The 16,344-nt window shown below is 44.1% G+C and overlaps 1 protein-coding gene across 4 annotated transcripts in view; it reads left to right on the forward strand.

Moving 5' to 3' along the window:
• The first annotated feature begins 312 nt into the window (after positions 1 to 312).
• The window catches only part of QRICH1 (glutamine rich 1), a 37,291-nt gene continuing 21,259 nt past the window's right edge, over positions 313 to 16,344 (forward strand). The window contains exons 1-5 of one of the 4 annotated variants that reach the window (XM_075831731.1): positions 1,033 to 1,223; positions 7,766 to 7,965; positions 8,736 to 9,057; positions 9,629 to 9,739; positions 13,670 to 14,653. In XM_075831731.1, the coding sequence (XP_075687846.1) occupies positions 8,752 to 9,057; positions 9,629 to 9,739; positions 13,670 to 14,653 (1,401 nt within the window). In that variant the 5' untranslated portion in view covers positions 1,033 to 1,223; positions 7,766 to 7,965; positions 8,736 to 8,751. Of the gene's footprint in view, positions 558 to 1,032; positions 1,224 to 7,765; positions 7,966 to 8,735; positions 9,058 to 9,628; positions 9,740 to 13,669; positions 14,654 to 16,344 lie in introns of those variants that run through there. The other 3 variants (XM_075831729.1, XM_075831730.1, XM_075831732.1) reach the window with 3 other exon arrangements.

Raw genomic sequence — 16,344 nt, forward strand, 5'->3', positions numbered from 1 at the left:
TGGCCGCAGAGAACAGGGGGCATCGCACAACCCTCTAATTGGAAAGTGAACGCCTTATTTGCAGACACATTTAGTGGATTTGTATTTTAATTCTGAGAAATTGTTATGGGAACAGATACATTTAATCAGTCACATCTTATTACAATTATTATGGACGATGTGGGACAAATGTGATGCTTAGATGTGAGGTTGGAGTTATTCTTTAAGGCTGAGTTTAGCTTTCGGTTTCTTGGCTGCGCGTCCCCTTTAAGTGGACTCGGGGCCGCCCCTAAGTATCGCGGGATTTGCCCTGGCAACTCTCGCGAGGACGAGCAGCGGGGCCACGATTGGCTGACGGCTTCTGAATGTAAGATGGCGCCCAGGGAGCTGTGAGGCGAAAATAATCTATCGGAGGAAAAAAAAGAAAAAAAAAAAAAAAGGGAAACCGTCAAGACGGAAGAAAGGTTCCGAGAGCGGAGCCGCCGGGCGTGACGTGGTGGTGGCGGTGACTAGAAAAAGAAGGAGCCAAGGCCGTGCCGGGGGAACGGGCTGCCTCCGGACAACGAGCAGCGGGGGAGGTGAGTGATACGGGCGGGACCGCAGGGCCTCGGCAGTATCCTCAGTGCGTCATCCCCGGTGTGAAGGAAATATCCCCCCGGTGCAAACGGTGTGAGGAATATCTCCCCTTACCTCAGCGCTGTGTACAATGCGCGTCCCCGACTCCCCTGTCACAGCTTGCGCGCGTCCTCGTCCGCCGCTCTCTTCCTTTAAGCCCTCAACAATGCGCCGGGTAAAAGCGCGGGTTTTTTTTTTCTTCCCGGCGCCCGTCACACTCGTTCTTGCTATCACTCCGCTACCAACTTCGTTACCTCAGATTCCTCTCAGTGTCGGCGGAGGAACATCCGCCCCCAACCGCTTTACCTCCGTCGTGTGAGAGTTGGACACGGCGCACATGTATTTGACGGGGTTTATTATTATTTTAGTGTATGGCGACATAAAGTGGCCCTCGTCAACGTTTTGGAGTGCTCGGTGCGCGTCACCGCGTCCGCTCATCCCTCACGAGTGCGCGCTTCCGCGTCCCGCTCTTCAGGGCTCTCAGCGCCTACGCGTCCCCGCTAACCAAGAGGGCGGGACCAGGGGGAAAGCGACGGGGGCGAGCAGAGAGACAAGGAGATGACCGGATCTAACATCCCCTCACACTATGATAACACTGCGGGGCACGCAGCCTGAACAACGTAGCCTAAGTACTAATTCCAGGAAGTGTTACCATGTGAAAAAGAAACACCGTTTCTAAGGCAGTTCGTCATATTTGGGCCCCTATAGCGGACATACACCATAAAGAAGTATACTGTAACATTCCCATGGTGCCAATATATGTAACAAATATGTTTTTTTTATTGAGGCATCAAATAGCGTAATAACTGACTAAACGCTTTGGAGGTTTTTCATACTAAACCGGTAGGCTGGGTTCACACAGAGTTTTTTGGCGCGGAAACCGCTCCGCAAAACTCGCCGAAAATGCCTCCCATTGATTTCAATGGAGGGCGGGGGCGGTTTTGTCCCACGAGCGGTAAAACCGGCTCGCGGGAGAAAGGGACATGCCCTATCTTCGCGAAATTACGTCCGCGGGCATAAAACGGCGTGAAAACCGCCGTCGCCTCTCATTGAAATCAATGGGAGGCATTTTCGGCCGGTTTTGCGGCACGGTTTCCGCGTCAAATAAACTGTGAACCCATAGTGAAGGGCAATGAGTGTTTTCTAGATGTTCTGCCAATCGGCCCATTGACGTACACTGAAGTGGCTGATAACAGGGAACAATAGATTTTAGTCAACCACTCAGATACCAAGTGTCCGAAACCTGCGGCTTTTCTGCACCAAATAGCGCAACGTGTGCATGTAGCCTAAAGCTCAATGCACACGATGCGTATTGCGTGCGTTTTGCCGCCCAGATTTGCGTATGGCGTAATACAGTACCAGCATAGCCAATGAGCTTCCAGGAGATCTCATGTACACGCTGCAGTGTTTCGGGATGGTAACTGACCTGCGGTGCGGGTTTAAAAATCTGCGTGTCAATTTATCTTGCGTTTCCGCTTGCGAATTGTATCTGCTTAGTTCTGTGGAAAACCCCCATAAAAACACGCCGAAAATGTAATGAAAATGTAAAAACTGCACCGAAAAATGCACAATTAGTTGCGGTTTTTTACCTGTGAATTTCCTGCGTATTGCTGCGATTTTTGGTTCGTATTTTCCACCGCAAAATACGCAACAAAACCGCAGATAAACTCTGGTATTTCTGAAGGTAAAACCCGCATTTAATATTACGTTTTTAGGTGCGGTTTTTACATTTTAATGCGGAAGTAGATGCACATTTTGGTGCTTTATTTTTTATTTCATTTTTTTCTTTAACAAAAATCTTGCCGGTTCTGAGATAGAAACGCAAAATAAATTTACAAGTTGTGAATTCTAAAAATCGGCACTGCAGCTCCGTTTACGTGTGGAAAAAGTCTTTAACGTGTAGAACTTTATTCTTTGCTGTTTTTTCCGCAGCGTGTGGAGATTTAACATTTCATCCACTTTGCTGCTCCTGTGATATTCTGCAGATTCTCCACCCACAAATCCGGTCGGATAATCTGCAGCAAATACACTACGTGGGAACATACCAGAAATCCCATTTACTTTGCTGCTATTGTATTAGACTGCAGATTCGACGCAGGAAAATCCGCGCGTAATACGCACTGTGTGCATGTGGTCAAAGGTTTTGTTGACTCGGTAGATTTGTGAAAAAAGGAGAGGTGGATTCAGCTGAGAATCGTCGGCAGAAATCAAAGACTGACCCCTTGGATTTGGGGCTAATCTGCGTGTAGCTACCCAACACGGTTTTTGCGCAGGCTAAGGGTACGTGCACTCGGCTTATTTTCGGCCGTTTTTCGGCCCGAAAAATCGGAAGCATAACGTCTCCAAACAACTGCCCATTGATGGGAAAAACGGCCTTCTGTTCCGACAAGGCGGTTTTTTACACAGCTGTCTTGAAAAACGGCCGCGTAAAAAACACGCCCGTGAAAAAGTGCCACTTCAGCCGTTTTTCATTGACGCTAAAAAAACGCTCCAAAAACGTCTGTGCGAAAAACGCGAGTTGCTAAAAAAAAAAACGACTAAAAATCAGGAGCTGTTTTCCCCTTGAAAACAGCTTCTTATTTTACGATTTTTAGTAAGCGTGTGAACATAGCCTAAGGCCGGATTCAGACGAGCGTGATTTGCGTCCGTGCAGCCCGCGTGGTTTTCACGCGGCTCGCGCGGACCAATACAAGTCTATGGGGCAGTGCAGACAGTCCGTGTTTTTTTGCGCGGCGATAGTCCGCTGCGTAAATCTCACGACATGTTCTATATTTAGGCATTTTTCGCGCATCACGCACCCATTGAAGTCAATGGGTGCGTGAAAATCACGCATGCCCCACGGAAGCACTTCCGTGGGACGCGCGTTATTCGCGCAATAACAGTAAAAGAATGAATGTAAACCGAAAAGCATCACGTGCTTTTCTGTTTACAAACATCCAAACGGAGAGTCATAATGATGGTGGCTGCGCGAAAAACATCAATCACATTCATAGTTGAATGGATCTAATAAATCTACCCATTTATCACTATTGGGGTCAGTTGAAATCAATGGGAGGCAGAAAAAGCGTATTTCGCTGCGTTTTTGCCCGCCGCGCTCAATGGCCGCGAGCGAAAAACGCGGCAAACAGCGTGCCGGCAGATCAAAATCTGCCTCAACATTCTAAACGGAATTTTGAGGCATTATTTTCTGCCTGCAAAAAAACTCCATGTGAACATACCCTTATACAGTATTTCTTGCACGCTTCTTCTTTGTTGAGATAAGAAAACCAATAAATAGAAAGACCCTGAATATAATGGTACGTGTAACCTATTTAGAGAAAACCGAAAGAGAACACAACACGACCTTTAGCATGCAATAAAAAGAAATATTTTAATGAATAAACCTTTAAAATATACAAACCTATATGGATGAAATAAAATCACAAATGCAACCTATACATTAGGACCGAGAAAGAAAAATCGCGGTAGAAGTGGCAGAAGTATAAATTGTGTCAGTCCTACAGGAGAATACCAATGGGCGCTGAGAGCAAGAAATAAATATCTAGAAACAATAAAACATAGTGCAACAAGGTATTGAAAATCTCCCCGTGGAGGCGCACATTGATTAGCTTCATATAGTAGAGTAGTCGGATAGAAAACATAGCCACAATGTGTTGATATAATAAGAACATAATGACAATACCTGGAGATACAACTAGGTGAAAATTGGTGAACAATGCCCAGGTAGGACAATCCCACATCACCGCCGTGCTCCCGACACGCGTTTCGCCATAGCTTTGTCAGGGAACTGTAGCTTTTTTGAGATAACTAGAATCCAGCCTTCTCCTTCCTGGGATTGGAGCTTTCCTTTTGGGTGTATTCGCACTGAACAATTTTTTTTTGCCGCGTTTTTTGCTTTCTGTCTGAAAACCGCACGTTAAAAACAAATTTTTTTGTGGTTTTGCAGTTAGCATGAAAATCGCAGTCAAAACGCATATAACCCCACTGTCGTATGCCACGGTTTTTACAAATTATGGAAAAACTAGTGCGTTTTTTTTTCGGTGCGGTTTTCGGCCGCACGGCAAACCCGCACTTTGTGAATACACCCTATTAGTTCTCCTTTCTGCAGCATCTAAAATAACTTCCAGCAAAATCCAGGTGCTTTAACCCGGCCTCAAACACACATTCAGGACCAGATATAAAGGTTTAGTGTCCAGTATAACATTCCAGTAAGGGCAGATTCACACGAACAAGTGCAAACTCGGACGTGATAAACAGCCGATTTTCACATCAGAGTTGCACCCATGCGGGACCCGTTTTCATGGATCCCTCATACTCGAGTCTATTGAGGGATACGTGAATACAGACGAAAAATAGGACATGTCCTATTTTTCTACGGACCCTTCACACACTCAGTTAAAACAACGACCGTGTGAACGGCCCTATTGAAAGACATGCGTCCGTGTCACGGCCGTATTCTACGTTCATCTGAATAAGCCTCACACAAAATAAAAAAACGTCTGAAAATACGGAGCTGTTTTCAAGGGAGAACGGCTCCAGATTTTCAGATGTTTTTTTAAGACACTCGCATTTTTCGCTGCGTTTTTTACGGCCCTTTTTGGAGCTGTTTTTCTATATAGTCTTTCTTTTTCGGGGCCGTTTTTTTATGCGGCCGTTTTTAAAAACGGCCCGTTGGAACAATACGCCGTTTTTGCCATTGAAATCAATGGGCAGATGTTTAGAGGCGTTCTGCTTCCTATTTTTCAGCCGTTTTTCGGGATGTTTACGGCCCGAAAAACGGCTGAAAACACTACGTGTGCACATACCCTTAAAGGTGCAGCACGGGAGAAGTCCTTTAGACAAGGCGAGAGGCTGTAGCAAGGGAGGATGACAGCAGCAGGTTAATATAAAATAAGAAAAGATGGACAAGAAGGTAGAGCGGTGTGGAGCGTGTTGTGGACCAGGACTTTACATTGTATTCTTGATGGCTTTTTTTCCGAATTGAGTACCTTTGTAACTGCATATAGACATCTCATCGCTTTATAAAGGGGGGGGGGGCTAGAAAATGACTGCTGCAATAAACATGTTATATAGAACCGTGCGGCAGGGAACCACAAGTCCCAGCATTATGTGATGGCTATCGACCTGCTTGTACAAGTTTCCAATGTCTTGATGTTATGATGGAGGTTGTTTGCAGCTGCGTTACATATGAGAATGTAAAGGAGGATGTGCCATGCTGGGCCTCCGCTCTTTCCACATGTTCCTGGATCATCTTGCTTCCTCCCCTCCCCGTTATCTTTGTGCATTGTAGTAGCGGAGTCCTGTGTTACGAGCAGGCGCGCTCCCGGCAGCACAGACGCTTTTGTAGGAAGGGAATTCCCTGACCGAGACAAGAAGGGAGGGTGAACACAGGCCTGGGTTCAGCAGGAGGCCACTCTCTCTCCAGGTCACTTCTTAGTGGGACGTTAACCCCTTGCGGACTGCAGTAATTCTGTGTTTATTGTTTTGTACCCAATGGGGTAATTGCGGCGTTACCCGGGGTGCAAGACTGTTAATGCGGCCAAAGAAGTAAAAATTAACACTAATGATCTGACCGTCGGCGACAATCACTGTGTTCATAACACTATCGGATCTGCTTACGTACTTATTTATGTTTTATTTATTTTTTTTTACTACCTGCGGAAATGCGTGTAAACCTCATTTGCTAGGATGTGAACAATTTTGCACTGGGAGAATTGATGGTATCGTCGTATAGTCCTAAATGCAGCTTTTCCAATGAGCGTAGAAAAAGCTAAAAATATAACAGGGAGGGCTGATCTGTGTCTATGGTCCGCTTTAATAAAAAAAATAAAAAAAACAGTGTTAGGCCTCATGCACACGAACGTGTTTTTTTCCTCCCGTAAATACGGGTCCTTGGTCACACGTATTCGGCAGCCCCTTCTCTCTATCAGTGCAGGATAGAGAGAAGGGACAGCCCTTTCCATAGTAAATGTAAAAAAATCATACTTACCCGGCCTTTGTCTTGGTGACGCGTCCCTCTTTCGACATCCAGCCCGATTTCCCTGGATGACGCAGCAGTCCATGTGACTGCTGCAGCCTGTGATTGGCTGCAGCGGTCATATGGGCCGAAACGTCATCCCGGGAGGCCGGACTGGGGGAAGAAGCAGGGAGTTCTGGGTAAGTATGAACTTCTAATTTCTTGACACGTTGATCTATATTGTGATCGGTAGTCACTGTTCAGGGTGCTGAATGAGTTACTGCCGATTGTTTAACTCTTTCAGCACCCTGGACAGTGACTATCCCCTGACGCAACGCTCCAGTAATTACGGGAGCCCCATAGACTTCTATGGGCCTGCCCGTGCCGTTATTACGGCCTGAAATAGGCATACAGGGAGGTACCCGTGGCCAATAGAAGTCTATGGGCCCGTAATTACGGGCGTTTTTACGTTAGTGTGCATGAGGCCTTAATTGTAGTGTGCTCCTTCGTTTACCTATTAGGGTATATGCACACACAAAATAAAGTCAAGGGAAAACCGCTCCTGATTTTCAGGTGTTTTTTAATCAAACTCGCGTTTTTCGCAGAGTTTTTAATGCCCGTTTTTGGATATAGTCTATAGTTTCTATAGTCTATGAAAAACTGCTCCAAAAACGGCTGAAGAAGAGACACGCACTTCTTTTTTGCGGCAGTTTTGAAATACAGCCGCATAAAAATCGCCCCGACGGAACAGAATGGCGTTTTTCCCATTGAAATCATTGGAGAGATGTTTGGAGACGTTGTGCTTCCGATTTTTCAGCCTTTTTTCGGGACGTTTACGGCCTGAAAACACTGTGTGAACATACTCTTAGGATGATATGGACGTGTAACTTACCTTTTGGAAATGACGGCATCTAATTGTGACTTTTACATACTTTAATGTGCAAAAATATAAAATAGAGATTTTCCTGTTATTGCAATATCTAATTAGACATCTGCAAATCTACGATGACTAAGGTTCTGTTTATAACAGAAACCACATAGCCGGATACGTCGCATGACTGATACCCCAGTGGATTCGGTCATTTTGCATGCAGCTTTATTCGTTCTATCAAATCTTCCAGGATTCCTGACTCGGCCTCTGATGGCAGTATGAACATAGCCTTACAAGTTTTATGCACTGCTTTTGATTTTTTTTTTTCGCTTTGTTGTCCGTAGCAAAACCACAATAAATCTGCTACATCTGGACTCACCCGTTACGATAGCATGTGATTTGATTTGAAACAAAAAAAGTCCAGCACCAGAGTGAATTTCCAACTAATTTATGTATTCACGTATAAAAGGCCCATTAGAAGATTTCCACAAAACCGCTGCATTTACGAAAATCACAGCAAAACCCCCCGCAATTTGACCACATGGTATGAAAAGACCCTTGTGGTAAACGCTGGGTTTAGACAAAATTGTTGAAATCTCATCCACTTTGCTACTGCTGTAATTTGCTGCACATATGTAACGTGGTCAGGAGCCCATATTTGTGTCAATCCTAATGTCTGACTGAGTTGCCTAAAAGGAGTCACTGACACCCTAGTGAAAAATAATATCTGGTGAGGAGAGATTATGTATAAATGGCTGTATTCACACGAGCATGTTCGGGCCGTAAAGGACGGGACGTATTTCGGCCGCAAGTCCCGGACCGAACACACTGCAGGGAGCTTCAGTTATGTACGACGCTAGGAGTCCCTGCCTCGCTGCGGGACAACTGTCTCGTACTGTAATCATGTTTTCAGTACGGGACAGTTGTCCTGCAGCGAGGCAGGGACTTCTAGCGTCGTACATTACTATGATGCTAGGAGCCCGGCTCCCTGCACTGTGTTCGGTCCGGGAAATACGTTCCGTCCTTTACGGACCGAACATGCTCGTGTGAATCCAGCCTAATAGTGCAGACTCAGCCTGGTCATGGGCGCCCAGGGGTTTGGTCCATTGGTGTTGAGCGGTCGGCCGCAACGTCCCCTGATCTATAGTGTCAAAAATCTGTCACAAATAGTTAACCAAAGTCTGACTTCTCAGAATAGCAGCGTGTGGTAATCCCAGACTAATGTTTAGGTGATAAATGATGGTTTAGTTTAGCGTTAACGAAAAATGCTAATTTTATATCATTGACTCCATTATTGACTTCTTCTTAATGCAGGACTTGAGCGGGCACTATGAATAATTCTTTGGAAAACACCATTTCGTTCGAAGAGTATGTCCGCATGAAGGCTCGGACGGTTCCGCAACACAGGATGAAGGAATTCCTGGACTCGTTGGCATCGAAAGGGCCGGACGCCTTGCAAGAGTTCCATCAGCCCCCGGCCAGCACCATGGTGTATCAGCAGGGCTCTAACTGTATCTATACAGACAGCACGGAAGTGGCAGGATCGCTGCTTGAACTGGCCTGCCCTGTGACCACGAGTATTCAACAACAGAACCAGCAAGAACAGCAAATCCAAGTTCAATCCCATCAGATGCAGGTGACTGATCCGACTTCTTCTTTTTGTCTCTAATAAACGCATTTGATATTGCTGTCACTGAATAATAATCCCACGTTATTTTAGTTTGTATATCTTGAGGTTGTTTAAAGAGGTTTTATTGACCCAGTCTTGAGGTTATAGACCCTCCTCAGTTAACCCGCCCCTTGCCAAGCAACAAAGCATGAAAAGTGAATGCTGTTTTTTTTTTAATACAGTATATTCATATAGACTATACATTTAACCTCTTACATATAGTGGCTTGTATGGACTGGGATATGCCCCTATCTTCAGCCTAGTCTCAGAGAGAAGCATTTGGAGACTAAATTGACGCTTGTTTTATATACCGCTGTAGAGCCCCTTCAATAACGCTGATTCGAACTCCCATTTTCCGTCACTGTTGTCCGAAAATTTGAGATGTCATTTCTGTTTTAATAACGAGGAAGCCTGACCTCCTAAGTGCAAGAGTCAACATATTTTCGTATGCCCGGAGAAATTTGAGATGTCTGACGCTTCTTTTTTTTAGCTCACCTCAGAGAGATGTTAGTGGCTGAGTTTCCATTGTTGATTTCAGATTCCCGAAGTACTCATCAGACCTTGGATCCACCACCCTGCCCCTCAGCTGAATCGAATCAACCTCTCTCCCGAGGGGTCACAGGACTCTGGTATTTCAGAAGATTTGTTGGTCAGTTTCCCAAAGCCCCGGGCTATTTATATATAAATCTGCTAGAAAATATTCTCCCTCCAAAACTTTTGACAGTCACCAAATACAAATGAATCTTCTGTTCAGTGAATGTGTTATGATCCTGAATGAATTGCTGTTTTGCACCTGCCCATATAAGCTTGTGTTTTATGCAAATCTGGCATAAAGCTGGATGCAACGCAAGCTGGTTTCATGATACGTAAATGAGAATATTTCTTAAAATCTCGCATTAAAAATTAATTCTATGAGAATAGTAGTAACGTTTTGAATGGACAAGGCACGCGGCCATATAGTCCTTGGCGGTCTTAAAAGGGATCCCCGCTTTGAACAATCCCTGCTTCCTAGAAGAGTTACTTGACAATAGGCTGATCATACAGTATCCCCCTGCCATGACCCACGAGGATCAGCTCTAATCTGGAAGGAAGCCTGGCAGTCATTTTTACATTTCCCTGTAGCGCCACCACAGGGAAAAATAAGCATTACATAGTGCCCATTCATATAAATGTGATATCTGTGTAATATGGACAGGATCTCTGAAGCAAGGGACGCTTTATGTAACCGCTCTCCACTCTGGCCAAGAGATGAGGATCCAGTACAGAGGACCCCCCTCTATTAACTCTGAATTTCCTCATAGGGTGTATAAAAATGGGGTTCTAAACCAGACCGTCCCTTTGCGGTAACCATGTTGGCACCAGAATAGTAACTCAGATCACCGCAAGATGCAACGATCAAGCTATTTATTTCACCATACGTGACTTGATATCCCACAAGGAGATTTTACAAAATGTCCTAATTGATTATGTTGCTAATAAGAATTATACAGTTTGGTTCTCGGACAATTGTTTGTTTTTCTTCACAATAACCAGAAACTTCGTCAATAATTCTTCATTTCTATCTGTGTGTACCTACGCATGTTATAATCATACCTTCCAACATCAATCCCAAATTGAGTGACATTTTAAGCCCCATTCAGGTTTGCCCACAAAATTGCTTTAAAGTAATATCCCATCATATGCAAGTCTATATAAGCCCTGGCAGTACTGGTCATGGGACAGTACTGCTAAAAGCGTGACTATTAGGAAGTATAGTGTAACTGTAGGTTTGATTACAGCTCCATATTCTACTCGCAGAACTCCAGAATCTGAGGGTGACGCGTTGTTCCTCCCACTGTAGCGCTCCTTCAGATGTCCTGTTAGTTTGCGGGGAAAAAAAAGTCATTCTATTCCCTGACTAACAAAACAAGACCTCCATAGGATGAAAAATATCCATTTACTTACTTTGCATAGCTGCTATTCGGGGTAAGAAAATCAACTGTGACCCCATTCTATCCCAAGTCCAGCTAAAGCACCTCTACAGTGTATGGATCTTTGCCTTCTTGACCCTATGGGTAAGGTAGGAAGAGGGGGTTAAGGTTTCAATTTAGGCTTAAAAAAAAAAAAAAAGACGACGTGTTCAGAAGAACCTAAGAACATTGGAGAGTGTTCTCCTGGAAATATTGCTTTTGTGTTATCGACATATTCCCCCCCCCCCCCCCCCCCCCCTCGCTTGCTTGTCTCGGTGCATCTCCAGCCTAAAAGGTGTACGGCTGCATTCACACGAGCGTGTCAGATTTACGGGCGTAAAAAAATGCACGTAAATCTGGTCCGTGTGCGTTGCGTTATGCATCAGTGTGCTTTGCGTGTGGCATGTGTTTTTCACGCAATCGCAAACCAATATTTATAGATTTTTTTTTCAATGGAATTGATGCGCAAATCACACACCGCACACGGATGTGCGTCCGTCTGTGGTTTTCACTTCAATGGGCGCGTAGGTGCGTGAAAACGCACCAATATAGGACAGTGAGTTTCGCGCAACGGACTCTCGCGTGAAAGATCACACGTGTGAACGGCCCGATTGAAATCAATGAGTCCGTGTGCTGTGCGTTGTTTCAACACACAGCACACGGACGAGAATCACGCTAGTCTGAATAAGCCCTTAAGGTTTCAAGTTGGGCTTTAAAAAAAAAAAAGAGAACTATGCAAAATGAAAGCTCAAGGCATGCAAGTGGTTAAAAAGAAACTAAGAACATTGGAAAATTTTCTCCTGGAAATATTGCATTTGTATTATCGACATATATATTTATCCCCCCCCTGGGTGCATCTCCAGCTGGTAAGTGTTTTATCAAGCACCGTAATAAGAACGAGATTATAATTATGTGCAGATGGATCCAGTTTCATGTTGACTCAGGCTAATCATTTCCTTCCCGGGTGGTATGTTTCTCTTTGGTGATAGTTGTCTTTTCTCTACAGTTGTTTAATCTGCCTGAGTAAAACCTGTCTCTCTTAGGCTAGATTCACACATGCCAGATTGGTGCAGTTTTTTTGCCACATCCATGGGTGAATACAAAAAAAGACTGCACCAACAACTGCATCTAAACAGTATGTGTGAATCCAGCTCTACATCTTGTATTTCTCACTTATGTTTCTATTTTTCCATTATTCATACGTTTGTTTTTTTCCTTAACGTAGCGTGATGGGTGCAATTATTTTTTTTAAAATTAAATTCTCTCGCCTGCTACATTATGAGATTTTCATTTACTGGCTGTATCGGTATTCTATTAAGAATATGGGATATGTCTGACCCATGATTTATTGACGCCTCATAGTTGATGTCTTGGTGAATTGAAAGGTGGACGTGTAATATATAGTGACTCTGCTCACAGTTTATGTTCACGGAGCCCTTTCTGAGTATGGTGGCGTGGAAACCATGTAATGAGGTCATATAGTAAGGGTATGTTTACACGGCTTATTTTCGGACGTTTTTCAGGGGCCGTAAACTGACGAAAAATCAGAAGCCGAATGCCTCAAAACATCTGCCCATTGATTTCAATGGGAAATACAGTGTTCTGTTCCGACGGAGTGCATGTCACTACTTGAGGTTTTTTGGAGCTGTTTTTCATTGACTATAGAAAAACCGCTCCAAAAACGGCCATAGAAAATGCGGGTTTTCTTAAAAAAGTCTGAAAATGAGGAGCTGTTTTCCCTTGAAAACAGCTGTGTTTTCAGACTTTTTTTTTTTATAAGCGTGTGAACATAGCCTTACATTGCAGTTCATACTAAAGTATCGTAGCGCACCCAGGTGACCACACCACTTTTGTAGTTATGAGATCCAAAGCAAGAGGCAAAGTTGACCCTCCTGCCAATACTGCATATGATTTTATTTAGGGTATGTTTTTTACGTGGTTTTATTGCATTTTTGGTCGCGATTCTGGTCATCTCAAAAACTGCAGCATTAAAAAAAATACAACAAAACTGCAAAAGGCTCATGTGATATAGTAGTTTGAGGCATTATTCACACGGCCGGGTGTCAAATCGGCCGTGTAAAACAGCAGTTTTTCACAGCCGATTTGCACCCATGTGAGACCTATTTTCATGGATTCCTCATAGACTTGAGTCTATTGAGGGATCCAGGAAACTGGGCAAAAATAGGACATGTCCTATATTTACCCGGGCCGTTCACACGGTCCATTAAAAAAACGGCCGTGTAAATAGCCCCATAGACATGCATTGATTTTAATGCAGCCGTGTAACAGCCATTAAAAAAAAAAAAAACTGCAGTCACCGGGCCGATAATCCCCGTCATGTGAATAAGGCCATAGACTGAGCCATAAAAATACAGATTATGGGGAAAAATAAGTCATTTACTATTTTTTTTCTATTGGCTATGAACAATTCTTTGCCCTTGTCGCTGCAGAATTTACATTGTCCGTTAACGTTGGACTTTATCTGCATTTGTCTGATTTTTTATAAACTTGGGGAAAAGCATATTGCAGGATATAATTGTTTGAACGCATTTAATTATATTATTTGCTAAAAGTTTATCGTCAGAGTCCTTTGCCTTGGTCTTATTAATTGGTGGTAACTTGTTTTACAGGTGCAGCAATCTCCCCAGCAGGTGTCTGGCCAGCAGCTCTCACCGCAGCTCAATGTCCACCAATCTAATGAGCATCCAATCCAAGTACAGATCCAGGGATCGTCTCAGTCTCAAACGGCACAAAATTTACAGACTCAGTCCCTTCAGTCCCCCAACCCTTCACAGCAACTTTCAAACTCCCAGTTACAGGTGTCTCAGATCCAGGTGCAGCATGTTCAGCCTGGCCAGCAGATCCAACCCTCAGACATCCAAGACGACCACATACAACACCAACAGATCCAGGCACAGTTGGTGGCAGGACAGTCAGTAGGCAGCGGAATTCAGATACAAACGGCAGGAGCGCTTTCACCACAACCCTCGCAGCAGGGCTCGCCGAGAGATGGAGAGCGGCGATCTAGCACTTCGAACGTCCTTCAGCCTGTAAAGAAACGTAAGGTGGACATGCCCATTACTTTGTCATATGCAATATCAGGGCAGCCACTTGCAGCTGTGCTTGCCATTCCGCAAGGCCAGCAGCAAAGTTATGTTTCCCTAAGGCCAGACTTGCTGACAGTGGACAGCGCTCACTTATATGGGGCTACAGGCACCATTACAAGCCCAACAGGAGAGACTTGGACTATCCCTGTTTATTCAGCAAACAGCCGCTGTGATTTGCAACAGCAAAACATAACTCACATTGCCATCCCTCAAGAGGCCTATAATACCGTCCATGTAACAGGCTCTCCTTCCTCTGTGGCTGCTGTCAAGTTAGAGGACGACAAGGACAAAATGGTAAAAAATGTTCACGAGGAAGTGGTTCAGACTCTGGCAAACTCCCTTTTCCCGGCTCAGTTTATGAATGGCAATATCCACATTCCGGTAGCTGTACAGGCTGTGGCAGGGGCATATCAGAATGCAGCACAGACTGTCCACATATGGGACCCTCAGCAGCAGACGGCGCTACACGAGCATGTTCATCAGCACCAACAGCAGCATTCACTACAGGTAACGTACATAGGGTCCACAGCTGAGGGGGGTGTTTGGCTTGTGTGGCCATTATTTTATGTTCTATGACAACAATACCGTGTAAGGATCGTCAGTTTTTTCCAACCACGGTTCTGTGGAGGACTTGGGGCTCTGGTCAGGGGCTCCCCAGAACACAGCAGCAGTAAGACATGTGACTTTTACAATAGGAACAGATTTCAGCCTGCTCAAATTGTCCCCTTTTCATGGCTATGTTGTGCAGGAAGGACTAGATCACACGGTGCGATCAAATCACGTTTTTGCTGCAATTATCAAAATTAAATGCTGCTGTATTGAGAAAATTGTAGCAAAAACCTCAATTTTGTGAAAAATATAATTTGACCGCACTGTGTAAATCATCCCTAAGAGGCCACTGGTACATATTTACATACATTTCTATTAGTCATACATATGCCAAGTGTCCAACTAAACACCTGGATTTTTTTATTTTAACTTTTCATATTTAGGAAAATGTACACTGCTACACTATTCAATGCCATATACGAAATGTTCTTTACAGTGAAAATCAATGACACGCATCTGTACACCAAACCTTACATTTTCTGCAGAAAATATGTTTGTTTTTTTGTTTTTCGTTAGGGAGCAACAAGGGGCCTCAACTGTTTGGCCATAAGTGAGGTATGAAAGGGGCCTTAGGCCTTGTTTACAAAACTCTTTTTTCCAATGCATCAGAAATCTGAGGCTGACCATCGGATTTTTGCCGTGCCTCCGCAGTTTACAGCTGCGTTTTTCGCACGCAATTCTTTCCATTCAATAGGGGTAATCTGCTTGTTTCTTCTAATGCTGTTTCTGTGGCGGAATACGCCACCAAGAAGTGACTTGTGGTTTTTTTTTCTTCAGCGAGGGGATTTGCTACTCCTGCCCATTGACCTCAATAGGAGCCTTGTTACCAATATAATTCAAGCTGATTTCAACACGTAATCAGATTGAAAATTCCATTGTGTGAACAGGATATTGGGTCAAAAGCTGAGCAATATACGGAGACTTGGGTTGTGCCACAGTCACACAATATCATAGTTGCACTACTTGAGGTTCCAGAGAAAAGCATTGAGTCTCACAATTTGTGCCACTTAAAGGCGTGACATTAAGAAAAAGGTCAAATTTGTCCATGGGCTGTGCCTGGTATTTACTTGAATGGGACTGAGCTGCAACACCTGACACAACCCATGGACAAATGTGGTTCTTTCCAGAAAGAAAAGTAATGTCATACTATTCTACAACTCCCGACCAAAGTAAAACAGAAGTGTGTGTACTGCTATTGTCAGTAGTATGATCCTGCCTATCTGGTTTCCAGCAGCACAATAGACCTGTCATTTTAGTTGTAACGCTTTCTCTTGTGGTAATGGGATGTAGGGTTGTCACGATACCAGAATTTGGATACCGATACTTTGTGTAGTATTGAGATTTCCGATACCAAAACGATACTTTACCAACTGTAATAAAAAAAAATACGTTTTTCCATTTTCTGATGTGAGGAACGAGGTGTAGGATTTTTGAATGTGCCTCACATTAATAGTAATTAACCCCACCATGTTTCTCAGTCATAATTGACAGCATTGGGTTAATGTGAGGTACATGATGGGGTTAATTACTATTAATGTGAGGCACATTGAGGTTAAATTCATCACACCTCGTGCCTTACATTAATAAGT

This window comes from Rhinoderma darwinii, chromosome 7 (assembly GCF_050947455.1).
Source record: "Rhinoderma darwinii isolate aRhiDar2 chromosome 7, aRhiDar2.hap1, whole genome shotgun sequence".
NCBI lineage: Eukaryota > Metazoa > Chordata > Amphibia > Anura > Rhinodermatidae > Rhinoderma > Rhinoderma darwinii.